Source organism: Bipolaris maydis (assembly GCF_028858645.1).
Source record: "Bipolaris maydis strain C4 unplaced genomic scaffold PSV08scaffold_2, whole genome shotgun sequence".
Classification (NCBI taxonomy): domain Eukaryota; kingdom Fungi; phylum Ascomycota; class Dothideomycetes; order Pleosporales; family Pleosporaceae; genus Bipolaris; species Bipolaris maydis.
Window position 1 is genome coordinate 865,479 of NW_027093858.1, and position 25,884 is coordinate 891,362.

The 25,884-nt window shown below is 49.3% G+C and overlaps 13 protein-coding genes across 13 annotated transcripts; 6 read left to right on the forward strand and 7 right to left on the reverse strand.

The window, feature by feature from the left end:
• Positions 1 to 1,505: 1,505 nt before the first annotated feature.
• PSV08DRAFT_23647 (uncharacterized protein) lies at positions 1,506 to 3,321 on the reverse strand. Its single transcript, XM_014229353.2, has 2 exons — positions 3,193 to 3,321; positions 1,506 to 3,084 (listed from the first exon to the last, which is right to left on the reverse strand). Exons 1-2 carry the CDS (start codon positions 3,314 to 3,316, stop codon positions 1,658 to 1,660), a joined length of 1,551 nt encoding a protein of 516 aa, XP_014084828.1. The 5' UTR covers positions 3,317 to 3,321; the 3' UTR covers positions 1,506 to 1,657.
• Positions 3,322 to 3,453: 132 nt separating this feature from the next.
• On the forward strand, positions 3,454 to 4,824 carry PSV08DRAFT_23649 (mitochondrial carrier domain-containing protein). Its single transcript, XM_014229351.2, has 4 exons — positions 3,454 to 3,721; positions 3,783 to 3,787; positions 3,839 to 3,940; positions 3,988 to 4,824. Exons 1-4 carry the CDS (start codon positions 3,571 to 3,573, stop codon positions 4,660 to 4,662), a joined length of 933 nt encoding a protein of 310 aa, XP_014084826.1. The 5' UTR covers positions 3,454 to 3,570; the 3' UTR covers positions 4,663 to 4,824.
• Positions 4,825 to 4,880: 56 nt separating this feature from the next.
• PSV08DRAFT_194599 (uncharacterized protein) lies at positions 4,881 to 6,341 on the reverse strand. The gene is made up of 2 exons (XM_014229350.1): positions 5,940 to 6,341; positions 4,881 to 5,851 (listed from the first exon to the last, which is right to left on the reverse strand). Exons 1-2 carry the CDS (start codon positions 6,001 to 6,003, stop codon positions 4,986 to 4,988), a joined length of 930 nt encoding a protein of 309 aa, XP_014084825.1. The 5' UTR covers positions 6,004 to 6,341; the 3' UTR covers positions 4,881 to 4,985.
• A 405-nt stretch (positions 6,342 to 6,746) lies between these two features.
• Positions 6,747 to 8,709, reverse strand: PSV08DRAFT_383872 (uncharacterized protein; the record flags this gene model as incomplete). Its single annotated transcript, XM_014229349.1, has 5 exons — positions 6,747 to 7,993; positions 8,163 to 8,264; positions 8,317 to 8,352; positions 8,404 to 8,466; positions 8,517 to 8,709. The coding sequence occupies 5 exons, from the start codon at positions 8,707 to 8,709 to the stop codon at positions 6,747 to 6,749; spliced, it is 1,641 nt and encodes a 546-aa protein (XP_014084824.1).
• A 1,311-nt stretch (positions 8,710 to 10,020) lies between these two features.
• Positions 10,021 to 11,203, forward strand: PSV08DRAFT_407114 (uncharacterized protein; the record flags this gene model as incomplete). Its single annotated transcript, XM_014229348.1, has 4 exons — positions 10,021 to 10,279; positions 10,335 to 10,428; positions 10,483 to 10,748; positions 10,806 to 11,203. Exons 1-4 carry the CDS (start codon positions 10,099 to 10,101, stop codon positions 11,201 to 11,203), a joined length of 939 nt encoding a protein of 312 aa, XP_014084823.1. The 5' UTR covers positions 10,021 to 10,098.
• Positions 11,204 to 11,817: 614 nt separating this feature from the next.
• On the forward strand, positions 11,818 to 14,287 carry PSV08DRAFT_407115 (uncharacterized protein). Its single transcript, XM_014229347.2, has 2 exons — positions 11,818 to 13,470; positions 13,965 to 14,287. Exons 1-2 carry the CDS (start codon positions 11,914 to 11,916, stop codon positions 14,157 to 14,159), a joined length of 1,752 nt encoding a protein of 583 aa, XP_014084822.1. The 5' UTR covers positions 11,818 to 11,913; the 3' UTR covers positions 14,160 to 14,287.
• A 766-nt stretch (positions 14,288 to 15,053) lies between these two features.
• PSV08DRAFT_243487 (Rec8 like protein-domain-containing protein) lies at positions 15,054 to 17,930 on the reverse strand (the record flags this gene model as incomplete). The annotated part of the gene is made up of 6 exons (XM_066092304.1): positions 15,054 to 16,478; positions 16,750 to 17,230; positions 17,288 to 17,422; positions 17,475 to 17,615; positions 17,669 to 17,705; positions 17,756 to 17,930. The coding sequence occupies 6 exons, from the start codon at positions 17,928 to 17,930 to the stop codon at positions 15,054 to 15,056; spliced, it is 2,394 nt and encodes a 797-aa protein (XP_065949746.1).
• A 65-nt stretch (positions 17,931 to 17,995) lies between these two features.
• On the reverse strand, positions 17,996 to 20,149 carry PSV08DRAFT_264065 (uncharacterized protein). The gene is made up of 4 exons (XM_014229344.2): positions 20,093 to 20,149; positions 19,622 to 20,033; positions 18,340 to 19,574; positions 17,996 to 18,290 (listed from the first exon to the last, which is right to left on the reverse strand). The coding sequence occupies exons 1-4, from the start codon at positions 20,106 to 20,108 to the stop codon at positions 18,205 to 18,207; spliced, it is 1,749 nt and encodes a 582-aa protein (XP_014084819.1). The 5' UTR covers positions 20,109 to 20,149; the 3' UTR covers positions 17,996 to 18,204.
• A 169-nt stretch (positions 20,150 to 20,318) lies between these two features.
• On the forward strand, positions 20,319 to 21,366 carry PSV08DRAFT_264084 (uncharacterized protein). The gene is made up of 4 exons (XM_014229343.2): positions 20,319 to 20,392; positions 20,452 to 20,904; positions 20,954 to 20,998; positions 21,052 to 21,366. The coding sequence occupies exons 1-4, from the start codon at positions 20,390 to 20,392 to the stop codon at positions 21,058 to 21,060; spliced, it is 510 nt and encodes a 169-aa protein (XP_014084818.1). The 5' UTR covers positions 20,319 to 20,389; the 3' UTR covers positions 21,061 to 21,366.
• On the reverse strand, positions 21,364 to 22,189 carry PSV08DRAFT_264094 (Redoxin). Its single transcript, XM_014229342.2, has 3 exons — positions 22,054 to 22,189; positions 21,544 to 21,961; positions 21,364 to 21,489 (listed from the first exon to the last, which is right to left on the reverse strand). Exons 1-3 carry the CDS (start codon positions 22,101 to 22,103, stop codon positions 21,454 to 21,456), a joined length of 504 nt encoding a protein of 167 aa, XP_014084817.1. The 5' UTR covers positions 22,104 to 22,189; the 3' UTR covers positions 21,364 to 21,453.
• Positions 22,190 to 23,125: 936 nt separating this feature from the next.
• PSV08DRAFT_264100 (uncharacterized protein) lies at positions 23,126 to 23,875 on the forward strand. Its single transcript, XM_066092495.1, has one exon. The coding sequence runs from the start codon at positions 23,298 to 23,300 to the stop codon at positions 23,778 to 23,780; it is 483 nt and encodes a 160-aa protein (XP_065949747.1). The 5' UTR covers positions 23,126 to 23,297; the 3' UTR covers positions 23,781 to 23,875.
• PSV08DRAFT_264109 (uncharacterized protein) lies at positions 23,617 to 24,462 on the reverse strand. The gene is made up of 3 exons (XM_014229340.2): positions 24,402 to 24,462; positions 24,003 to 24,348; positions 23,617 to 23,952 (listed from the first exon to the last, which is right to left on the reverse strand). Exons 1-3 carry the CDS (start codon positions 24,414 to 24,416, stop codon positions 23,906 to 23,908), a joined length of 408 nt encoding a protein of 135 aa, XP_014084815.1. The 5' UTR covers positions 24,417 to 24,462; the 3' UTR covers positions 23,617 to 23,905.
• Positions 24,463 to 24,723: 261 nt separating this feature from the next.
• Positions 24,724 to 25,843, forward strand: PSV08DRAFT_358782 (Rix1 complex component; the record flags this gene model as incomplete). The annotated part of the gene is made up of 3 exons (XM_066092970.1): positions 24,724 to 24,774; positions 24,827 to 24,899; positions 24,948 to 25,843. 3 exons carry the CDS (start codon positions 24,724 to 24,726, stop codon positions 25,841 to 25,843), a joined length of 1,020 nt encoding a protein of 339 aa, XP_065949748.1.
• Positions 25,844 to 25,884: the final 41 nt, after the last annotated feature.

Below are 25,884 nucleotides of genomic sequence, written 5' to 3' on the forward strand. Positions count from 1 at the left end.
ATGCATATACCGAAACCAAGGCCCCTCCGCCTTGCTACACATTCCCCCTACCCCCTCTTTCCCAAAAAGAGAAAAAAAAAGCCCGTCATTCTACCGCTGTGCATCCTTGCAGCTAGGTAAAACTGCGGGGTCCGCAAACCGCACAATCGGACCTCTCACCTCTCACCTAAACCCCCCCTCACCTCTTTTTTCCAACTAGCCAAGCTCCCCCTACCTACCTACGTACATCCTACTACTGTAAGTACATACAACCTACATAATCCACCGCGCTGCTGCGCCAATGTTCACGCGCCCTCCCTCCCCGGCCATTCCAAGTCGCCGACCTTGCCCGGCTATTCCGTACACTCCACGTTTTGCCCCAACGCCCCCTCCCCCTCCGCTCCCCTCCGTCCTTGCATATTGGTTTAGCATAGAGTAAACCACACTTCTGGCACGCATCCATACACACACACACACACACATCCCCACACAAGCAAGGATCCATTATTTTTCCCACGTGCGAAGCGGTGCAGGAATACGTGTTTCAGAAGTTGGTGTGCATGTGTGTGTGTGCGTCTGTGCTACTAGACCTAAGTTAAGTTAAGGTAAAAGTAGGTAAAATAAAATCCGAAAAAAGGCGGAATTCCGTGGTTTTTTTTGGGTGGGTGGAGAACGGGGTGGCTTAGGGGGAGGGGTGACGGTTTGATGTTTTAGTTCTCCGTGTATAGTGTACTTGACTTACTTGGCTTGTTGTAAGTATTGGGAAAATCTTGGGGAGGCTGGGAGATAGTGGGAGATACGGATGGGTGTTAAGCGCCGAGAGGTGTTTTTTTTTTCTTTGCCCGGGGTTTTCCTGGTATGTTGACTAAAGGGGAAAATGGGTAGCGCTGAATGCGTGTGTGTTTTGCAAGGGGTATCCTGTTTCTGGGTGTTGGGGATGGTTTTTTTCGGTGTAGTTGGGTGGGCTATGCGGGGTTGGGAAGAGGGAGGGGGGGCTACTTCGTACGTCACTGTACTCGTCAGTTACGGATAAGAGCCGAACGCCGCATATTTTTTACTGCCTAGTAGGGAATTTGCGGGGTTGGAAGAGGGAAGGGGAGCTACTACTTACGTACGTTACTGTACTCGTCAGTTACGGATAAGAGCCGAACGCCGCATTTGGTTGACTGCCGAGTAGGGAATTCGCCAGTAAGGTGCAGTTTGTATGATGCAAGTCTCGCTAAGAGTTAGGTCAAACTTATCTTTCCTTCTTTTGTTGTTTCCTGGGGAAGGGGCTTCTCCGTTATTCCGAAGGAGGGGGTTACTCGACACATTTTTTGCTTTTCCCCTCTTCCAGTGTCACAGATCAGCACCGCTACGATCACTTTGTTTTTTTTCGTGTGCCATCGTTTTTCTTTTGGGAGAGTGATAGTCAGGAACAATGCCGTGCCCACTTGCCACATGGCAGCCACAATCTCAACGGTTGTATCCACACTTATATTTTTCCTTTGCTATTACTTTTGTAGTTATAAAAAGATCTTGATTCAGGGACTTTGTTCCATTGAAGCATTCATAACCCGTTTTTTTTTTGAAAAAGGAAGCAAGGAGAGTGGACTTTGTTGAACTACACCACATGTTACACCTAGTCAAACATGAATTCACCCGTCGAGTGTTTCCAAGGCCGTCTTTTCTGCTACCCCTATCTAAGCTCGATGCCTAAGCGCGCGACAAGCGTATCTCTCAGTTGCTCGTGCAACTCGTTTGTTTCCTTATTGGTAAGTGTGCGCTCCAAGCTGCGGTAGTTGATGCGGTAGCACATGCTCCTGCGCCCCGTCTTGGGGTGCACAAACTCATCTACCAGACGGACGTCTTCGACGAGATCGCCGCAGATTTCGCGTGCGATTTCCATGACGTCGTTTTCGTGGAACGAAGTGTTTGATGTTGGGACAGGGGCCGCGGATGCAATCGGTGTGCCAGGGGCTGAAGCGCCAGAGGGCAATTTGGGTGAGACGACCTGACTTGGTGATGCTGCTGCTGCTGATGTAGGCGGGTGCGTAGCTGCAGCACCCCCAGCAGCGCTTGAACTGCTTCTTAACCAGAAACTAACATCTTTGAAACACTCCGGGTACTTGCTAAAGGGGACGAATGGGGAGATAGATTTCTGCTCGCTGAACTGCGATAGGAAGCGTTCGTCCTTTGACCAAAATAGGCGAATGTCGGGAATAGAGTAGAGGAGCATGGCGATACGCTCAAGACCCAGCCCGAACGCCCATCCTATGCGGTTGGGCACAGAGGCGTTGTTTAGAATAGGTTGAGAGACAATACCACAGCCCAGAACTTCGAGCCAGTCGCCCTGCCAGAAGACTTCTAGTTCCCATGATGGCGAGGTAAAAGGAAAGTAGGCTTCTACCCAGCGTACCTTGAGCGGCTCGCCAGTAGTCTCCGCATCTGAAGCGGATTTCGCGGCATTGAAGATAGTCACCACCATGTCCTCAAGACTGCGTTTGAGATGTGCGGCTATGGCCTCGACTTCTTCCGGTGAGTGGCCTGCCTGCAGTGGGTTGCGTTCCGCATGGTAAGTCGGATTTGGATCTTCAACAGCAATGCCATGCCTGGGTATCTTTTCTACATCTTTCCATATCATATCGGCAAGATTCTTGCCTTCTTTCTCAGCTTGCTGTCGATCCCATGTCCGCGCTCCTTCCATCTGGTGAAAGACAGGATAGTGACTTCGATCAATAGCATCTCGCCTGTAAACATCTGCGCTGATGAGATAGCCTTCGCTTTCGTTGTTGCGGAATGTGTCGGCCTGATGCGCAGAAGTATGTGTCCGTAGTACAGTTTCTTTGTTCAGGTAGTATGTGTCCGTTCTGCTTCGCCCGATGTGATCCAGTGGAAAGCCAAGCGAGTCGAAATTCTGTCCCGTGGTAACAACAGGAAAGAGATTGTTGTGTGTTTTGTATCCAGGAAACCGAGACTCAATCAACTTCCGTGTGATGGTGAGAGGATGGTCTGGTTGAAGATGTAGACGTCGGGGTATCGCATCGAGAATTGACGAAGGCGTGTTCATCCACTCATCAGTCTTGTATGTTTTCCCTTCTATCTTGACCTCCTTAGGCAATTCCCCTGGCAGGTTTTAGAAATGCATTCAATTTACATTGTCAATGATTTGCATGCATCCGTATAGTACAATAGCCCATGCTAAAAATAATTCGTCACATGATAGCAACTTACCTGAAGAGTTGTATCTCACATTGCGCAGCGTAAGTCGAGACGCCAATTGAGGTCTCCATATCCGCAATGGTGCCCTTGAATATATCTGGCGACACGTTGCAGCCGAGCATAAAGGTATCCGCATTTTTGCAGTATAGCAATTGTCTTGTTTAGTCGTGCAGCCCGCAAATCCGTACGCGACGCCAAGCCAAGCCAGCTCCGGGCTTAAATCCGAATGCAGGGATGACGTCCGCATGCTGATTTCTCGGTCCCTTAACAACCACCGAACTTTCACGAGCAAATCTTTGTTATAAGGCTGCGGTACGGCTTTGTCCGCTCTACTACACCCAACCCTGACCAGCTTCACATGCCGCTGCTGCGCAGTGTCTCGCATTCAACATGGCCCAAGCCGCAAAGAGGGTGACTTTGCCCGAACTGCGCAAAAGTGAAGATGTAAAGCCTGTCAAGAAAACGCCGATTCATTATCCCTTTTGGTTCGGCGGCAGCGCAAGCTGTTTTGCGACTTTCTTCACCCACCCGCTGGATCTTGGTAAGTCTTTGCGATCTTCTTTTGCATAAAATGTGGGGTCCCTGGCTAACAATTGGTACAGTAAAGGTATAACTTACAGAGTCGCATGCGCCTGTTCTTGTATGCTCACAATTTTAGGTCCGTCTACAAACACAGGCGACTCATGGCGTACGATTAAATATGATGCAAATGTTTTCTCATGTCATGAAGACTGATGGCGTACTGGGTCTATACAAGGGAGTATGTCTTCCCCACTCAGCCTCAACGACAATGTCTAATAAATATAGATATCTGCGGCGCAGCTTCGTCAAGGCACATACAGCATGACACGCTTCGGCGTGTATGAATCGCTAAAAGCCCGCATGACAACCACCGACAAGAGACCTTCGTTCCTTACACTCGTTGGTATGGCTTCGGTATCAGGCTTTCTTGGTGGCTTTGCTGGAAATCCAGGAGACATCTTGAACGTGCGCATGCAACACGATGCTGCGCTACCGAAAGAGAAGAGGCGAGGCTACAAGAATGCGATTGATGGCATAATACGCATGTCGCGAGAAGAAGGCGTAGCTAGCCTGTGGAAAGGCGTTTGGCCCAACTCCTCGAGAGCCGTGCTCATGACTGTTGGCCAATTGGCGACCTACGATGGATTCAAGCGTGTTCTGTTGAACTACACGCCTCTCCAGGACGATCTCACCACGCATTTCACCGCATCGTTTCTTGCAGGTTTTGTCGCTACCACAATCTGCTCGCCAGTAGATGTTATCAAGACCAAAGTCATGAGTTCAAGTGACAATGCGGGGCTGGTCAAGACAGTCTCTGATACAATGAGGGCAGAGGGGTTCCGCTGGATGTTCAAGGGCTGGGTACCAAGTTTTATTCGCGTCGGACCGCATACTGTACTCACTTTCCTATTTCTGGAACAACATAAGAAGATATATCGTCAGCTCAAGAAGGTAGATTAGAAGGAAGATGTGAAGAAAAAGGAGCTTACGAGAGAGGTGAAGTTGAGGTATAGATGGGTTCACGATATCACATGGGCGGGCGTTTGGCGCGGACAGCATTCTTGCAGCGCAGTACTGTTACTTGTATATAGAGGCAGGTCTCCAGCACATAGAAGGGGGTAACCGATACACGACTGGTAATGCATCTCTGGTGGAGCTCGCGGGCAGATTGAGAAGACGTTGGCATAAATACAGAATTGCATTTGTTCAAGTCTACCCGGCAATCATCCATGCCGACTACCACAAACCATTGCGATGACTAGGTACTTGTACATCTCACTCTTTCAATACCCATGCTTCGCCAGCTCCTCCTCTGTATACTCCCACAACTTCTTCCTCAGCCCCTCATCTCTCGCATACTTGCTACCACCACTCTTCTTACCAACCGGTATATAATACGCCCCGTTCTCTAGCTTCTCCTTAGGCACCGTCGCACACCACGTAGTATTCAGCGCTCCGCCCTCCGGCCCTCTAAAGTGATCCGGCAGAACCAACCCTATGAACATGAACACCCACAGTCCAACCTTCAAAAAGAAGTTGGTGCGCAGCGTGTTGAACAGATCCGTTATAATCACGCCGGGATGCAGCGACACAGACGTGATCTGTGGGTAGTGTTCAGCGAGGGACTTGGCATAGATCAAGTTCGCGAGCTTCGACGAGCCATAGCGGAACACCGTGTTCTGCTTTTCGAGCGCAGCCTGGTCGAAGATAATGCCTTGGGAAACATGCATAGCGTGTCCGGCGCTGCTCAGGCTGATGATGCGCACGTCGGCGCCTGGCAGCTTGGCCGTCTCGAGCATGGTGGGGAGCAGCAGCTTGGTGAGCAGCGCGTGGCCCATGTGGTTTGTGCCAAACTGGATCTCGTAGCCCTCTTTCGTCGTGCTGTACGGCGTCGCCATGATACCCGCGTTGTTGATCAGGATGTCGAGACGCGACTCGCGGCTCTTGAATGTAGAGGCTGCTTCGGCGATGGACGCGAAGGATGTCAGGTCGAGGGAGAGGTACTCAATGTTGCAGGCATTGGGCACTGAGGATTTGATCGAGGCAATGGCATCGCGGGCTTTGGACTCGCTGCGGGCGGCGAGGTAGATGCGTGCGGGGTTGTGGGCGGCGAGATATGCGATTGTTTGTTTGCCTAGGCCAGCATTGCCTGTTGTGGACGCGTTAGGCTTGTTGAGGTTGAGATATTGGTGTCGCTGGGAGCGGCTGCGAAGAAGGATCCATATATGGGTACACACCACCAGTCACCAAGATGACTTTGCCTTCCAGACTGCCAATGTCGGTCGCAGGATTAAAACCCATGATGATGCTTTGTAACGGGTATGTGGGTATGGCGTGAAGAAGCTGTGCCAGCACCGTCTTATAGTGGTGTGGACGTGTTTCCTGTGGTAAGAACGGGAAGGTGCGGATCTGTTGGCTCCGGTGTACCCGAGATGCCGACTGTCGCCGCTACAATGGGCTTATGCTTAGAGTTTGGCTCTGTTTACGTGTTTCCCTGACCCAGTCTACTCGTCGTAGGCCCGTGGTAGGAGGGCGTCTCATCTCCAATGAGTCTGCCATATGCCGAGGTTGAGGGTGCGCAACGACGTCGTATCCGGGACCCTGTCTCGGTGGGCAAGGCCTCGACAGCGCAACGCGCCTACAAATGTGTTGTAATTCCCATGCAGAGCCGTACAAAGGCCATACTGACGAGAGTTGATGCAGTCTCCTCGAAAATCGTGAGAGAACGGGTTGCCTTGATTAGTGCTTACCACGCTCCTGATATGCATGTGGGCGTTCTGGGCAATGCTTCAGCACATCGATTACGTATAAGAAAGGGATATTGTTGCCTTTCGAAAACATGACATGCTATGGAATCCTTAATTCATATAGCATTTGTGTTCGGTCCCAGCGTATGGATACAGATTAGGTCATAAATGGCCATACCTCAATAATACATCATTTCAGCCCTCACCTCGAGTCAAGCTCAGAAAAATGTCATTTCCGCCTCCGATCCGCCTTTGATGTCTGATGCTGGTGTCATAGGTATGAACTGTGTCAATTCGTTACGCATCGCCAGTGAGGTCAATCGCTTCACTCATCTGTTCTTTCGTCGGGCGAGAGACAGGCATGCGTCTTTTGGTAATAGGTTTTGGTCTTACCCGTGGAGCAGATGAGCCCAGCGATGAAGGAGATACTCTTCGCGTTACCGCTGGTATATCAAGGCCAGATGTAATAGGCGACTGTGGAGACGCAGGTATAATGACACCCTCCATCTCTTTCTCTGTATGGTCAGGTGTAAAAGCACCATCGCCCTCGGAATGCGCTGTAGCCATGCGAGATGGGTAAAGTGGAACACTGCCCATTGTTTGCGAGATGACATTGTTGCTTGGAGGATTGTTCGAGACGGTCGCATCTGCTGTTTTCAAGTCCTTGCGACGTCGTTTCATTGGCGGCGCTTTTGAAGATTCGGCTTCGACAGCCGTCCTTTGTGACAATGATGTAGCTTTCGAGAGGGTCTCAGGTGCAAGTCTCTTTTTGAAACCGTCTAGTAAGACTTTCGCCGAGATGGACGACTGAATATCTGAAGCCGAACCCGATCCTGTAGATGCTGGAGGTTTTTCTGTGATGCCATTTTCAACACCACCATGAATCGCTTGCAAGCCGTCAATGATTTCCCACATGAATTTCCAGACGTGGTGATTAAGGCGAAGATCTGAGAAGGACTCGCGAAGCGTTTCTCGGATTATCCTGATGTCTCTTAAAAGAATTTGGTGACCAACTTCCAAGTACATGGAAATCAGGACGGCCACGCCAACCATCTCTACAGGTGCAAAAGTTTGAACACCGCGCAGATATTTATTCGCATTAGTGAAGATATCAGGATCTAGTTCTGCAAGCTTGCTGAATATTTTCCAGACGGCTGCAAGGTGAGATTTCGTAGCATCATTGACTGCTTGCGCATTATCTAGCAGTTTGGGGACTGCGTTGTAGGCTGCCTTGAAGACTGGAATTCCGCTTCCATTTGTTGTACGCGAATTTTTGACTTCAACAATCTGACTAAAACAGGCCATGGTGATTTGGGAATCCTTTGCGCGACTCCGGTCTTTCATCAAGTCGTAGATGACGGGGAAATCTTGTACAAAGAGTTTGGCTAGTTCCTGCCATGGCCCCGATTTTGCTCGTATTTTCTCGGCGGCACTAAGCTGGACACCCATCTGAACTCTGGCAAACAAGTCCTCCTCTTGCTCCTGGGTCAACTCTGAGAACTGGAAGGTAACAAACTCTTTCTCTAGAAAGAGTTTTTGGGTCTCTAGCGGGAGTGAGCGTTTGTGATTAGTCCCTGGAGCCTCACAAAACCACCTTGCGATGTTGGTAAGTATGTCTAAGTAGTGGCAGATCTTGAAGAAACCTACCATTTCTCTCCTTTGTGATCATGACAAGGAATCATTCCTTTCGCAAAGCTCTGACGGAAGACAGACGCTGCTTCCCATCAACACAGACAAAGGTAGGACGTGTTCGTTTAGTGTCTGTGATAAGATCCGTCTTCTTGTTCAGAATAATCGGAGGGATGTAGTAGTTTTCTGTAGGGTCAGCCAGACTGAATGGAAAGGGTGTGGAATAGGCATAAATTACCCATCAATGAGTCTATCAAGCCAGTCATGCGATCCGCTGTATACAGTTAGCGGAATCGCGACAGCAGCCGACTCGTGTTATCCTTACCTGTCCAAACAACTTCTCGCTGGTATTCCGGATCAACATTGATGGTGCCATCTTCGAGCTCCTCTAGTCTTTGTTAGCACCTCATAGTGAAGCTTCTCAAGCTCTTATCTTACTTATCAGGCTCGCCATGTTTCGCATGTGAACGTTGGGATGCGGCAGTCGTGGCCGCGGCTTGCAAATGCTCGGATCATCTTCCTCATTCTGCGCGATAATGTCGCTATTGTTTTCGTCTTTGACAACGGGCTGAGGCGCGATGGCGTTTTTAGCGCGCCTGTTGAGCAGGCCAGTCGCGCTGTTGGTGTCCATTCTGGTAAGATCATTTCATGTTTGTGTGATGTAGAGTATAAGTCTGGAGGTAACTAGTTCAGATTGTGGCTTATCTGGGAAGGAGCTAATCCTAGTTGACGTTAGTCTACCACCCACATCCAGCGGGTAAAAGAGTAGTAGTATCTCTAGATCAATGGCGCTGAGAATTTCATCTGTAATAACTGGAGTTATTATACTGTAGGTTCTGAAACTAAAGTACTGATCTTTCTTCCCTCGCAACCAAAGCTCACATCTACGAGTTGCTGTGGAATACCGGCCATTCATGTGCACAATCTTAAAAGTATATATAAGGGAAGCGTTCTGTAGGATTCGCTGAGACTAGTCAGCTTGTATCCATTGGGACTAAGCACTATATTGTATGTTACCCATGGTAATTGCACTAGCGTTCTTCTCCGCGGACGTAACAAGGCGCAATACGTGGAAGGTCTGTCAGGCCCAACAGAGTTCGTCTGTTAAGTTGATACTCGTTCTAACTGACCACCTCCATGAACCCAAAATGTCTTCGTTCTAATAATCTTTGCGCAATCGTCCCTTGAGTGTTGTCCCCTAAACTTCGCGAAAGCTACTGCAATTTGCATTGGGAATGACTGATTCAACTTTCCAAACATCAGTTGAGCATGGCAGTATTAACGTCACGAGCTCAGCCTTGCCTTGCTTCGAGGCTCTGATTAGAGTGTAAAGAATCACACAACCTCTAGATTTTTGGTTATGAAGGTGGGGGCAAAACTATGAAAACAGCACTGACGAGGGTGTTGTACATTGCGTAGGCGATACGTCTGATGAGAAGGTACAAAGCCAATCTTCTCCCGCTAGAACACGTCGTTGGAGCTAATCAATGCTGTGACGATTATGGAAAGCTTGACTCTCTTGCTGGTAGCGCTGCCGAGATGCGGGGCGAGGACGTGCATATCCAATGAGCCTGTCGACGACACTGGCTACTGGCAAATATGTTGCAGGGTGTGGAGCATGTCGGACTCGTACGTAGTAGTAGATGCATTGGAATATTTTGAGAAGGACATGTTGCCAACCTTCCCCGAATAGTCAATGAGTCCTCCAGCATCGTGCAAGACGAAATGCGTCTTCAGTATCTGTAACATCACTCTACAGGGGAAATGTTTGTGCATGCATTGTTCCATGAAATAACGGCAAATCAGGACCAATCTGCCGAGCGAGCCGTCGGACCGAAATGGAAATTAGCATCCCTGCATCATTCCCGTCACTTCAACGAGCACAAGTTCAACAAAACCATATTAGGCCCAACTCTGATGCATATTTAACAATATAGAACCATACGAATTCTATCGAATTTTAAGCTTCTTATTGCCTTTTTTGTTGGCTCGACTTTGATCACGAGTATATGTCTCTAAGATGAAGCTTATCCAGTCCTCTTTCGCAGGGCTTCTGACTGGGCTTCCTTGTGCCTTGTCCCTTTCGCTCGACGCCCTAAACTGCCCCTTGACTTTTGACGGTCGAATTCCCCAGAATTTCACCGGAGACACATTCGAAACTGTGAAGAGTCCTTTCAATCCCAAATATGTTCTAGGACAGAGTAAGATCTCTGGGCTATTATGGTCTGTGCCCACTAACATGCCCAACTCCCTCAGACCAGACATGGAGGGAAGTGATATCATTTCCAGACGTGGAGCCATCAATCTTTGACCAAGTAGCTGGAACAAAACCCATTGAGGTTGAGATAACGTGAATCACCTCACCTGTTACTATCATGACTACAGCTTAACATTGTATCTATAGTGACCGGTCCGTTTTCGCATCGTCCTCCGAAGGCCGTGAGACCGCACTCCGTCGAGCGGAACTACTCGTCAATGGAAAAAATCAGACTGTCTCTGGCAAAGTCACTTGGCTTTTCTCTATGCGTACTTCACTGTATGCCCTTAATTTCTCGCACGAGTATCTTCTCGCATTCCATGAAGCCCAGGACTTCCAGGCAGACTTCTGGTCTCTCAAGGTCGGACTACCCATGCAGGAAACTCTTCGCGGACCGAATGGCACAGGCGGAGGTGACGACCTGGCAGCATATGGCGAGAACATTGGATTCATACACCCCGATGTCACAGAGTCAATGTTGAAGACTGGCAGTGTCATCTATCTTCGAGGCTGGAAATGGGCCAAGAAAGTCCAAACATACTTCATGGCGCCCTTCACTTCAGACATCTGGCATAACTTCGGGTTGTACCTTGACTTTGACGACAACCAGATGCAAATAGCTTATTCAACCGGAAACCATGGGTTGAAAATAGTGACGCCCTTGTTAGCAAACAACATATCTGGAAAAGCTCCTACTAGCCTGGGCGAGACACACTGGGGCTTGCAGAAGAGGCCGGTTGGTGCGAATATCAACAACTTCCTTTTCGAGGGCGTACAGCCCCACGGTATTCGGGAACGACTGGCCATTGGGGGGATTTTACAGGTGCGCGGAGGCTTGGGGGATTGTTCTGAGATTCAGCCCGTTTAACTGAAACACCACTACTCCCTGCAAGAAAACATGAATGCAACATTTGACATGACGCTATTTCGAAATTGCAGCTCCAAAATCAACTAAAACTAAATACAAGACTCTCTTTGAATTCCATAAGCCATAGGGGTTAAAGTACTAACGTTACTAATATTCGATGTAGTAGTGCGAGAAAGGATCATACCCTAATATCAACAATATCTGCAATATGTGTCGAAAGAGAAGAAATGATATCAGCTCCAGGTACCTGGAAGAGAACTCAAGCAAGCAATATAATCCGCCGGCCTATACATGGTGCTGTTAAATATCAGCTTGAATGATTTGGAAATTGTTAGTCAGTTGACCTCCGTCCCGATATATGTAAACTTGGTACTGTTCTGGACCCCCATTTTCTCGAAAATAAGATAAGAGATCCGATTGAGACATATCAATGCTATCTTGAGTATAAGTTACACTTCCGTATTCTAGTCGAGCATGGCGGTCTCAGCTTTGCCTTGTTCTCAAAACTTCTGGCCAGGCTGATCAGGCTGAATATGCTGCCCCGTGACTTATGTAGCGAAGGCCTTGGCAGCTAGCCGCAGGCAACTACCTGCACCGACGTCCGCCATCAACACTCTATATCCCAACTGCCATTTTTTTCAGCAACTCGCCTTTGGACTTTTGCTCTTACATCATTTTGATTACTTAAATCGCTGTTTGAACACATCTCCATGCGACTTCTGCAAATTCGTGGCAGCGACGAGCTCAGCCTTGTTGAGCGGTTGCCTGATGATCTCCCACCTTACGCCATACTTTCGCACACTTGGGGTCCCTCCAACGAAGAAGTAACTTACCAAGATCTTCTGGATGGAAAAGGTAAAGAGAAGGTCGGTTACCGTAAACTCATTCTATGCGGACGGCAAGCCGCTCAGGATGGCTTCCAATACTTTTGGGTCGACACATGCTGTATCGATAAAACAAGCAGCGCAGAGCTTTCAGAAGCAATAAACTCAATGTATTCCTGGTACCAGTTGGCGGAGGTATGTTATGCGTACCTAGCGGATATAGGTGCTAAAGATAGCTTCACAACAAGCAAATGGTTTACTAGAGGATGGACGCTCCAGGAATTGTTGGCTCCAGAGGGGGTGAAATTCTTCGACAAGAACTGGTCTCTTCTAGGAACTAGAGCAGGCCTGCAAGAAGAAATATCCGAACGTACCCGAATTCCTGTCAGTGTGCTCTCACAAGCAGAGCCTATCGAACGTTTCAGTGCTGCACAGAGAATGTCATGGGCTGCAGAGAGGAAAACGACGAGGATAGAAGACATAGCCTATTGTCTGTTAGGCATCTTCAACATCAACATGCCTTTGATATACGGAGAAGGAGAAAATGCTTTCATCAGACTCCAAGAGGAAATATTGAAGATATCGGATGATCAAAGTATTTTCGCGTGGCGATCAACTGATGATCGTGGTGGTTGCCTAGCTACTTCGCCAGCCTCATTCCGCAACTCCGGCAACATCGTACAGTGCACTACTCTAGATAGCTCCTATGATCCAGTCATATTGAGCGGCAAGGGTGTTCATCTTAACGTCCGATTCATGGGTATTGGTCACGATAAGTTTGGCTGTGCAAAGCTCGATTGCCACGAACAAGGAAGTGGAGATGAGCGGATTTCCATCTATCTGAGCGACATGAGCTTGACAATGAGGCACTTGAAGAGAGTCAAGAGCGATAGATTTACGCAGACGGATTTCGAGGATTTCATATCGTCACGATATCCGGTCAGAAGATTATGCATCCAAAAATCGCGCGTAAAATCGAGATCGGAAAGCCGGCTGCATAGAGAGACTAGGGCTACTGGATCCGGAACACTTGTTCTTGGACAGCTATCGCAAGAAGGAAAAAAAGCTGAAAGTCTCAACTCGCTGCTTGAGGCAGTCAAGACAGGGATTGAGGATGATGTATGGCTGCTTCTGACAAGAGGAGACATCGAAGTGAATGAAGAAGACCACGATCAGCGCACAGCTCTGACTCACGCTGCATGTAATGGAAAAGAGAATATTGTCAAGATGTTACTAAACCACACACGCGTCGATGTCAATCCTCAAGACGTACACGGACGGACGCCACTGTGGTGGGCAACATTGAATGAACACAAAGCAGTGGTCCGACTTTTACTCGAAACGAGTAGAGCGAAGGTCAACTTAGCAGATAGGAATGGCTTAACGCCATTATATGTAGCGGTAAAATCAGGCGACGTGGAAATGGCTCAGTTACTGTTGAAAGTACATGGTATCGAAGTCAATATTATGGCCAAGGATGGCTTAACGCCATTTTTTGTGGCATTGAGAGCAGGCGATGTGGAAATGGTTCGGTTACTGTTGAGAGTACATGGTATTGACGTTAATGCCAAGGACAAGGATGGCTCACCGCCATTGTCTACAGCAGTAGCAACAGACAACCAGGCAATGGTAGAGCTACTTTTGCAAGTGGATGAAGTTAATGTAAATCAAGAGGACGGGGACGGATTGACGGCCCTATCGCTGGCGACAAAAATAGCATTGGCATCAGCTGCAGTAGAGGATCATAGCGACAATCTGGTTGAGAGGGTTGAGAGGATAGCGATTATTCGACTACTGCTAAAGATGGGCAAAGCCAACCCTAACATAAGAGATCGAGCTGGGAAAACCTCATTTTCTCACTTGGCAGCAGCGAACCAAGGAAGAGAGCAGTTCATACGTGAACTGATAGTGCAGGAAATGGTCTTGGATGAAAACAGCTCATTGGATTTCGAAGGAAACCCGCCGCTATTGAGCGCAGTGCTGGCATCCGAGCTTCCAGTGGTTCAGCTGCTACTGGAAACAAGCAGAGTCAACGTAAATTTCAAAAACAAGGATGGGCTATCACCGCTCCTAGCAGCAACAGTATATATAAGAGATTCGGCTATGGCAAGGCTATTACTGGAGAAAGCTGAGGCTGACGTCAACATAAGGGATGAAAATGGAAGAACCCCACTCTCAAGGGTCGTGACAGGTTGGTTTGGAGATACACACCAGATGGTCAAGCTACTGCTTGCAACACCGAACATTCAGGTTAATTTAAAAGACAATGAAGGAAGGACTCCTTTTTCATGGGCCGCAGCATCATGCAATGATAACGTGTTCAAGAGGGTACTCAGGGCACCTGGCGTGGATGTCAACTCACAAGACAACAATGGACGGACTCCCCTTTCATGGGCCGCAGCATCAGGAGATAGCAGCGTAGTTCAGACACTGCTCTGTTCAAGGGACGTGGACGTGGACGTGGATTTACAAGACAAGAATGGACGGACTCCTCTTTCGTGGGCTGCAGCATCAGGAGATAGCAGCGTAGTTGAGACACTACTTTCTCTAAGCGACGTGAATGTCAATTTACAAGATAACAACGGACAGACTCCTCTTTCGTGGGCTGCAGCATCGGATTCGCTCGACGTAGTCTTTATGCTACTTAATAAACCAAATGTGGATGTCGGCCTGAAAGACAATGACGGAAGAACGCCGTACTCATGGGTACGAGGATCAGGCGGGCATGCGGTTAGAATGATCCTTGCAAGTCGAATGCGTGAGGAAGGCCTCTCCGTCATGTAGGACAATCTGCAAATCACCAAAGCGTAGATGGGAAAGTGTAGTCTTCTATAGGTTGACGTGTGAATCAAATTATATTATCCTCAGTACATGATTTCAACTCATCACATTTGCGAGATCAGCCGTACCACCCAATCATTAAGCAGATGACTGTCGAGAGATTCTCATCCCGTGTATGGCGCGAACATGTTTTTTTCGAAATGAATAACACACTGGATACTCAAATGATACCTGGTTCTAGCCCATCACTCATCGTATAGAGACCCGTGATCATCGTCCACCTGGGCAGCATGTCCAGCAGCGAACTGTTCCTGGAAATGTCCTTCGCCTTCGACATCCACCGGGTCTTCCATTTGCTCGTCTTCTTCCTCGAGTTCGCCAGAAATGTATCGCGAGCCCGTTACGATAGGTGCTTCCATCTCTTCATCTTCTTCCTCTTCCATGTCACTATCTAACTCTTCGCCATCGCTGATCTCAATGATTTCCAGCGCCTTGGCTTTCTCAGATAAGCGAAGATGAATGTCACCGAGGTGCTCGGACTGCTGTATGGTGAGCATACCTCTTGTGCCCAGTGTGAGAACCATCATAAGACCGTGGCAAGCAACCATCTTTGCATTCTCCGCAGGCGGAAGCAGTTCTTCGAACGTAATTTCTTCAGCATCGTTCGCAACGCCTGTCTCTACCTGCGCACGACCTCGCTTCTCTCTCATCTTCTCGCGTATGTAGGCGATGAAGTTTTCGCCTTCGATGGAAAGTATTTTGGGTAGTTGTGAGTTGGCGTTCGGAAGAGCTGCTACCTCGGGAAAATCTGAGCTGAGTGCTGGAGGCCCAAACTCATCGCCGGCATAATCCGCATCGCTTGTAAGATTATTCAAATCGAAGGGAATAGACTGACCTCGTCCATATAGTGGAGAGGCAGATACCAGGCGACTTCCATGTCTTCCGTGATCGGCTGAACCAGTCATGCCGATACGCCTACTGCGAGGAATGGCTGATGAACTTCTAGCAGAAGCACTCATGTTCCATGGCATTGCAGAGAAGACGTGTTGATCATCAAGGGCAGACGGTGCTTCACGAGGCAATTCAACCGCAGCTTCGTCGTCTCCAAGAGGCATAGAGAATCCTTCATCATCAGCACCTCGAGCAACCTCAGGCTCGCCAATCTTCTGGCGTACATGACGTGCCTGTTCTTGCGTGGCATCGTCTATGCCGCTATCGCGATCATGCTTGTGCCCGGTTCCTTTGCGACTCATGCCAGTGATAGCCTCGAATAGTTTGTCGCCCATGAACATATCGAATGGATTATAGCCTTCGTATCCAGGAATACGTTGGCCAATACCACCTAGTCCGGATCCCCACACATAATGCTCAGCGTTTTTCTTGGCTTGTGTCAGGACACGATTGTGAATCTTTTGTTGAGCAACAGTTTTCATGTTCTTAAGATAGTTCGTGCCCCAGTCTATCAGGTCCTTATTACGAAGTTCGGTTGCTGTGTCTGCAGGAATGGCGCGTGGAACTCGATGTCGACGCATAGGAGCGGTAAAGGTTCCTGATGATTCGACTACTTCTGAAGAATTTTGAGACTGTTGCGCGCCTGAGGAATAAACGCCGCCTTCGGGAAGGCCGTCTTCTTCGCTGGGAAGCGCAACATGCATCTCATCATCAGGCAACTGATATATATCAGCATCCATGGTAAATGTTTTTGGGTATTTGCAGAAGCAGAAAGTAAGGAAAGTAAGTATTTAGGAGGATGAGAGAAAAGGAGAATAGAAACATGGTCCTCAAGGCATGCTTCCTCAGGTCAGGTGAAGTTTTCGTGTCAATGACCTGAATGTCTTGGGAACGTGGAAGACTAGTCAGAAAGCCACAAAAACAGTTCAGGTGAAACAAATGACTGAATGAATAATCCATAGAGATGTGAAGTAACATTGCATAACTCACCTGATCAAGAACGCGGTGTTCTGGGTCAAGTTCCTTTCTCACCTTGTCACTATGTAGAGCATCCTCGGACCTGGACGCACGTGAAGGCGTAGCCGGAGTTCTCAGCGACACGGTACCTGGCGGCAGCTGAATGATCTCACCATCATCTCCGAATTCAAAATCCGGATCTTCGATTTCGAATGTCTCGCCGGCCCCAAGCATGGCGCTAGGTTGATCAATACTGCCCGTTCCGTAATCGCCGTCGAGTCTAAATCCACCCGGAGTGACAGGGGAAGAAGTAGGGAGAACGAGGCCACCTGCACTACCAACATGAGGAGAGGATGAATGTCGCTGAGAGCCAAACGGTGTTAGAGACTGTGACTCGCCGGAGTGTGTTATGTCGAGGTTGAAGTTGGAGTCTAGATCAGCGAGTAGTTCGGGCGGAGGAGGAGCAAAATTGGGGAGGAACGAGGGGTCATCTTGAAGAATGAGTTGTTCTGGACTAGGGGGTATCTGTTAGTTGACTGTCCTGGAGAGGGATAAGATGATGAATTCGTACTTGGCTTTACCAGCAGTGGGATCAAGTTCGGTGCTCTGAACTGTCCGTAAGGCCATTCTCAGAGCAATTTGAGCATCCTGTGCGTCTGAGAGAATATATCCGCACTGCTGTAGGTACACTCGCGATAGTCCATATCTGTATGTGTTAACAGTGCTGCGTATGTTGCCCGGCGAGTAGAGTGACTTACAACAAGTTCCCCTGTAGACGTAGAGCCAGGGGAGCTACTGGATCGATGATGGTTTGGCATGCTTTGGAGACATCGACGCCGAGGATTTGCTTGCGGTTAATGCGCTTCAAGCTTGATTTGGCACCCAGGGTTGCAACGAGCCTGCCATTTCTGTCAGTTGAAGGAAGGAGCGACTGACAACTATCATGACTAACCACACAGTCGCCACACCATATTTACGTGACGTGAGGACTGCAAAAGTCAGTTGAGTCTCCAGGCTGGAGTCTTGCAAGGAAGCCTACTTTCGTGACTGTAAAACATGATGGTGGTGGTGGTGGTGGTCAAGGCATGAATCGAAAGTCTGAAGTGATAGTGCGATACAGTAAAGAACGACAATGTAAACTGCAAGTAGACAAACTTGAAAGACTGTCTAGGAGATTGTTGTGGAGGAAAAAGAGAAGTGCTGGACGCGAGCATCATGGACGCTTGGCAACACGTCTCGACGCGTTTTTACGACGCGGAGTGAATTGGACGCGAGGATATGAAGCAGACCGATCGGTTAATATCTATTAATGCAAGTCTAGAAGTCGTGCCCTCATTTACTCATAGCTCAAGAGTATCGCTCATAGCGGTTTCAGCTAGGTCAACGCCAGTGTCATGCGCCATCCTTCGCTCAGCCCACGCTTCTACTTTGCCATATGCTGGTAATGGCATCCTAAACACCATCTATGGAGTTAGTTGTTGATTGATTCTATGCATCGCCCATCTGCACATCCTCCTCAATGACTGGCAGAGGGACCGCACGGTAGAGGAGGATAAGAGCCGAATGACTTTGCCCTATGCAAATGTCAGTCACACGTCATACCCAAATGGTGGGAACACTTACCTCCACCAGAGAGGGTTTGTATTCTCTCAGAATCGACTTCCGAAACCTTCTCGTCATTGAACCACCACCACTTGCCGTCTTCCTCCTTTCGCTTTCCAGTTACTGGATCCTTGGCTCCCTGCTTCTTGACGAAAGACGTGTAGTGACCACTGTCAGCACTGGCACCCTGGTGGGTGATGACACCTCTCAACTCGTAGAGACCCGTTTGGTTAGCCCCTTCATCAGCGGCCATTTTGGGGTCCACAAGTGCGAGGAGCTCCTTCTTGGCAGCCACGATCGATGCGATACGCTCAGCTTCGACTTGGGCATCGGTCTTGTACTCAATATCCTCCATCTTAGCATCCTCGGGCTTGTTGGCTTCCTCCTTCTTTTCTGCGGCTTCCTTCTTCTTCTGTAGAGGTTCCTTGGAAGCAGTAGGTTCAGTGTCATTCTCTTCGCCAGCCCTCATGCGCTTTTGTCGCTTGCGGGCGCGTTCAAGATCCTCCTCTTCCTTACGGACATCGCGAATCTTGTCACGTATGGGGACAAGAGCCTTCCTCAGTTCATCGGTACAGAATTCTAATGCGTCCAGCTCTTCTGGGAAGGTGACCTTGCGCATGATCTTTGCCTTCTTGTTGGTGTCTCGTCGCCAGTCAAAGCGTACAAAGTGGACTGGAAGGTGCTTTGGCAGGCGTGCAATCTTGGAAGTCTTCGTGTACATGGCATTTCGTCCTAGAACTTCTGATCGCTTCTCAATCTTTTCCTTCAGGCCAGCGGCGAGACCATCTCGGAGGTGGTTCGTCTCGACATTGATATGGCAGTTGAGCTTGAAGAATAGATCCTCGCTGTGAATCGCCTCCTCGCCGCCCTCTTTTGCTGCAGGCTCGTCGCACTCCATGACCGACTCGAACCTTCCCGACATGTACTTATCAATCCAAGACATGGTCTGCTTATCCGCACCTGACGCATCCTTTTCGGTCACCTTGAGCTTTTGTCGCAGTTGTGATACTATCTGTGACCAAGCTTCTTCGGCATCCTGCTGTGCATAGCCATGGCCATCTTTTGCTTTTTGTGCGAACTGGGGGAAGGCGGTTCTGAGCGCGTTGAGGAACATGAGTGGAGGAAACCCTTGCTGGGTCTCGGACATTTGCTTAAATAGATCGCGGAGGGAGCTCGTGAGGTCAGTCGAGGCACCGAGACCACCAAGACCGAACTGGCTGAGTTGTTGCGCAGAGCTAGATGAACCGGCGTCGTTGCTATATGCAATCAGTATAGCGCAAACAAATATTTAGAGAAGCCATACCTTGCAGAGTACCGCAGAAGCTCTTCCTGGAGTTCTGGGATGGACCGGAGCGTCTGGAGTGTAGAGTTCATATAGCAGGTGTTGCCCAGGTTTTGGAGACCGGCAGGTGTGGCACCTTCGAGCTGGGCGGCTTCTGCCTCATCCATGTCCTCCAAGAACTTGGTAGGGACCTTGGGCTTCTCAATGACAACTCCGGTGCCCGAAGGTGTTCCCATCATCATCAGAGTCTGGCCGGGCTTGAGGCCCAGTTTGGACATGTCGGTGTCATCTTTGAGCTGTCCACCCTTGACAATGACTTTCTGGCGCTCTGGCTCGACTCCAGTGATAGAGAATAGCTGGTACTTGAATGTTTCGCCGTTGGATGTGGTATCCACTTCGACCTCGTGCTTCTTGCCCTGATGCTTTACGATTACTACAAACATTCAAGTCAGTACGGAAGCGATCCAAAAGCAGCGGTAAATCACCACATACCTGGTATAGACGCCATGATGTCTAATCGGCTACTGTGCAAAGAATGTGTAAAGGGTCTTGGGGGCGGAGGCGAAAGAAAGACTTATAATCAATCGTGGGGCGACATGTAATGGTCGACGGCCGAATCATGAGGAAGAGGTGCCGCGCCAAGCTCAGCCGCCGCCCGGAGCTCCAGCCCCACTAACAACCACCTGCAGGCAACGCCAACTCCCCGTGCTGGCATGTCATAGCCCGCCCTCTTCCCTTGACTGCAGTCCTGACATCTGAACACAGAGCTGGTGCCGAGCTCGCTTCACAATGGTGTGTCTTTATGGGCTCCTCTGCTGCCCGACTACTTGGGCATTGCTAACGTCCGCCAGTCCCAATCCCTCCGCCCATACCTTCAGTGCGTGCGCTCGTCCCTCACGGCCGCCCTCTCCCTCTCCAACTTTGCCTCGCAAGCCTCGGAGCGTCACAATGTGCCTGAGATTGAGGCTGCAAGCTCCCCCGAGGTCATCCTAAATCCCCTCACCGTGTCGAGAAACGAGAATGAGCGCGTATACATTGAGCCCAGTATCAACAGTGTGCGAATAAGCATCAAGATCAAGCAGGCAGATGAAATTGAGCATATTCTGGTCCACAAGTTCACACGGTTCTTGACCCAAAGAGCCGAGTCGTTTTACATTCTGCGGAGGAAGCCGGTCAAGGGCTACGACATCTCGTTCCTGATTACCAACGCTCACACTGAGGAGATGCTGAAACACAAGCTGGTCGACTTTATTATCCAGTTCATGGAAGAGGTTGACAAGGAGATTTCCGAAATGAAGCTCTTCGTAAGGCACCGCTGACAATTTATGGAGGGGGTAAGCTAACACTGTCCAGCTGAATGCAAGAGCACGTTTCGTTGCCGAATCTTTCCTTACTCCAGTATGTCTTTGCCCCGCTGTCGATCACGAGCTCTTGGCTAACAAGACCACTAGTTTGATTGAGCGTGCGAGGATGGCGTTTGTATATATCACGTCATTACGGATATCGGAATAGAAGCAGCTATGCGAGACGGATTATGGTCGAGGGCCCAATTCGTTAGCTTGCAAGCAAGTGTGGGCATGGAAAAGTTGCGATCCAAGCTGAGCATTCGACCAGCAATGAATACAAACACGAACTTGAATCACCTTGTCGCACATGACGTGCCCAGCGACGTCTCGAATGTGTCTATACAATATGGTCTAATGGGCTCCTCGGTTCGAGTCGGGCATCACATACGCATTGGAATTGACATGGTGATTTGTTCTTCATTTCATTCATTCGTCTATATGACGTTAACTAGGTCTATCGTCATTTTGCAGCGACTTCTTGAGACACTTGCTATTCGCTGTCAATGTTTACAGCTTGGCAAGGACGGCATCAGCACCAGAGACCTGCACTTTGTTAGACATGCACAAGCCGAATCAATCTAGATTCAAGAAACTTACGGAAACCTCGCCAGGGCTCTTCTCGTTCTCAGCATAGATGACCTTGCCGTGGTCGAAAACCATAGCCCAGCGACCATTGCGGTCACCCATGCCAGCATCCCAACCGTAGTTCTTGCTGAAAAATGTCTTGGTGTCACTCAGAAACAGGACCTCGTCGCCCTTGACACCGTTGACCTTGCCCCACGCGTTCATGACCCACGCATCGTTGGACGCAATTGTGGCGATGATGTCGACGCCCTTGTCCTTGAACTCCTTGGCCTTGGCAATGTAGGGTGGCAGGTGGTATGCCTGGCAGCCGGGAGTGAAGGCACCGGGAACGGAGAAGACGACGACTTTCTTGTCTGCCCACTCCTTGCTAGCATCGTACTCTTGAGGGCGGCCACATGCGGTGGGGTCGCTGTCCGTGATGGGGGCCCATCTATAGAGCGGGAGTCGTGGTTAGCATTCATCTTGTAAAGCAAGCAAGCACCGAGTGCCATTTGAAAGTGCTAGGTGAAGAGAAGCACATACTCGAACTTGACACCCTCGGGGAGCTTGTCGCCAACCTTGAGAGGAGCCATCTTTGCAATTGTTGTATGTGAAAAGTAAAAGTATGAAAGGTTTGTGTGTGTGTGTGTGTGTGTGTGTGTGTGTGAGGAAAGCTGTGTATATGGATTCAAATCAATTCAAAGCAAAAGAAAACTACGAGAAGAAACCCAAGGAGCTTTGTCTATCTTTAAGTACTAGCTGCTAAGGAAGGGTGCGGGACCCAAGAAGGAGGGGCAAACCTTGCCTGCTTCACCCGCCTTGCTTGTCTCGCCGGCCGAACCTTACCCTCAAGGCTTTCTGCGTATAGCTCTCGAGATCGAATAGTGGGGCAGGGCACCACACAGCGGATACGCTTGCTGGCGGAAAGAAAGTGCGACAGCTTTGGCGTCATCTTGCCGCCAAGGGGCCGCCAGTTAGCCTAACAAGTTGCATGTGTACGTACCAAGTACATTGGAAACTGCCTCATTCTGGGTATCCGACCGGGGTTTGCGCTGCTTGCTTTGACAAATCTTCTCGACCTATGAGAGCGCGGGATGCGGGTACCTGAGTGAGCAAAGCTGAAGAGCTGATGATGGAATGGTGGGGGCTGCTACTACATAGATGATGCTACCGCTGCCTTGATGCTTTCGGGTTAAAGCTACTATAGAATGGCCGGTGCTGGAGGGTTAGCTTTGTCAATTGGAACGTCCCAGACCTTCCGAGTATTGCGCGCCTAGTACGCTGGAGCTTTGTCATTTGGCGGAAAGCCTCGGCATCTTGTCCTTTCCTACGTATGCGCTACTCGAGCGTCTGAGATGGGCTGCTGGTTCGAGAAGCTTCCCTTTGCTATCGATATCGAAGTGGGTCGCGGGGTCCACTGCGATCGGCATGAGCGCGTGGCAGAGGTCGCGGCAGGCAACGACAACAACGACAATGCTTCGGGCCTTGTGTTCAAGAATGACTACGGATGCTAGTAGTATGTATAATGCTGAGGGAACCATCACATAAGCATTTGAGAATGAGCGAAGCGGCATTGTTTTCGAGACTAGACGTCCAACAATGCCGATGTGCCGATACAAAATAAGAATTCGGCACATTAGAGTGAAAGTATGTCTCAACATCATGGCAAGTTAGACAGTATATATAGTTCAGCCAGAGCGAACTCTGAAATCTTCACAAATCATCTAGAGTAATTCAATCGGATCAAAACATGTCTCTTGCACCACCATTCACCAAAGAAACCGCCCATGCCAAGGTCAAGAAGGCCCAGGACTTGTGGAATACCCAGTACGTCGGTATATGTTTACGCTTCTGCATCATCTGATTGTCGTAGAAATCCCCAGGTCATTGCCCAGGCCTACACCCCCGATTGTGTGTGGCGCAACCGATCGTCATTCCTCGTAGGCACGGCAGCTATCGAGGACCTCTTGACCAAGAAGCGGGAAAAGGAGAAAAGCTATCGGCTGCGCAAAGAGCTTTTCGCATTTACCGACAACAAGATTGCAGTGCAATTCTGGTACGAGTTCCAGGATTCCCATGATGGCATGAAGTGGAAGCGGTGCTACGGTCTCGAAGACTGGACCTTCGCCGAGGACGGAAAGATGCGGAAGCGGCACATGAGTGGCAACGATATCGAGATTGAAGAAGCTGGCAAGTCCTCTCGTGCTTACGTTCGACCGATACAGTCTCCTAATGATGTTTCCAGATCGATGGTTCAAGGACGGTGTTGATGTTAATCAAGTCGACATTAGCGAAGCTCATTGGTGAACCAGTCTATTGCGCTATTCAACCTAGTGGGGTATCTTGATGCTTGTGTTAAAAACAGTTCCAGTGTGTAGTGATTCTGTCAAAGGCCCTAGGCAGGAGGGGTATCATGGATAACGACGAGAATGAACTTGGGATCTGGTCGTAGATTAGTACATGACACTTAGCAATTTGTGCGACATTCGTACCTGGTACAATAACCAACTCATTCTTCTTCGTTCGCAACCGCAAAAGCTTCACTTCGTCTTCTTTGTCTAGCTCATCGACGAGACTTCCTGCTGCGGCCAAGAACGACCACACCGAGCTCGCGACGTCTTCCGCGCTATGAATCCCGCTTTCCTTTCTGCCGTTTGCGTAACTCTCGGATGTGGACTCCCCAGAAGCTGGGAGGGTGCTGTTTGGGTTTGCAGACGAGCTTTTCGAGATGAGGCCAGAGGTGCGTATTATGTTGCCATTTTCGCGCGACAGTATGAGAGTGCTTTGCACGCCAGGCTTCTGGCTCAAGCGGGTGAGCAAGGCGAGTGTTTCGTCTGGCTGCGTTATTAGTTAGTCGACCAAAATTCCAAAAGATAACATATACTACATACCGCGTTTTGGGCCATATCGAGGGAAACAGGGCAAAGAGGCGGGGTAAGAGATGTGGTCGCCGTCAGGTTATTGCCAATGACATCGGCAGACAAGTCCGCAGCTGGACCCTGCCAAGCCATGTCCTTCTTAGGCCTCTTTCGCACTAGTGGCATCCATGGGTCTTTAATTTTCCTGCTACTTACACTCGAGCGCGCGCGCGCTTCAACATCATCGCTGTCGTCGATTTCAGATTCCTTCTATTTTTTAAACCTTTTGTTTTCGTAGTCGCCTGGTAGCAAAGATATACTCAAATAATCCAGAAGACCAGACTCGAACGGCATCATGACAGCAAGCTCAAAAAAGAAGAAGGAGAGCAAAAAGAAGGATTTCCAGGTAATGAAAGATCAATCTGGTGCTCTTGTAGCCATAGCTCACAGAACCTTAGAAACCGAAATTAAAGGTCGGAAAAGCAAAACCCAAGGCGGCAAATGCGACAGACACCAGTTTCCGCGCAAAATGTAAGATGTGCGACAGCCAGGATTGCGAAAACTAGTAACACCCATTAGCAATTGCGTTGAAACAACAGGCTCTTTCCACTAGTGCTCCAACTCTAGAGGCGCAATGCGCCCACCATCTAGGTCTACTCAATCACAAGGCTGATTCGCAGCGTAAAGAATCGCTAGCGTTTTTAACCTCAGCAATCACTAGCAGTCCGCCTACAGCCCCATTGCCACAACCGTCATCTGTCATCATCCCTGCGGCTCAGCGCCTTATTCTCGATGGCACAAAGAGTGTTCGCCAGCAGTTACTCAAACTTTTGCAAAGTTTACCACCAACAGATATTGCCGGCCATGCAGACCAGCTACTCCTCCACACAAGAGCTGCTATGACACATCTAGCAACCGAAATCCGTTTGTTTGGTCTTGATGTTCTTGAATGGCTGCTCCAAGTCGCAGGTGACGAAGTAGTCAGTTGCGCCGGTGGTTGGGTAAAAATGCTGAAATGCTTCCTCAGCCTACTCGGTTGGCAGAGCGAAGCAGCAAGCAAATGGTCGACAGGGAGGTCATATGGGAAAGCTGATTCGAAAATGCAAGTGAGACAGATGAGCGTGTTGACTTCATTTCTCCGCACTGGACTCTCACATACGCAATCAGCAACAATCATTGACATCAGCGCAAACGATTTTCCACTTTGGCACACCCAGCACCATATCTTATCAGAACGGTCCAATGCCTATGCACATCTCAATCTATTTGGTGCCGCAAGAGACGAGGAAGCAGAAATGTACGAAGACCGCGAGGACCGGCAAAGGGTATTCCACGAACGCGCCGAGGCTGCCATCATTGCAGGATTGGAAGAAGCCATAAAGGCTGGTGGGGAGCTGGGCCGCGCGGGCGCACAGCTTCGAAAAGTTACTAGGGAAGGTATGGCAGACTTCTACCGCGAAGAATTGATGCCTTGAATATAGAGGGTTTCTTCTTCGCGAAATCAACGCAGTTGATA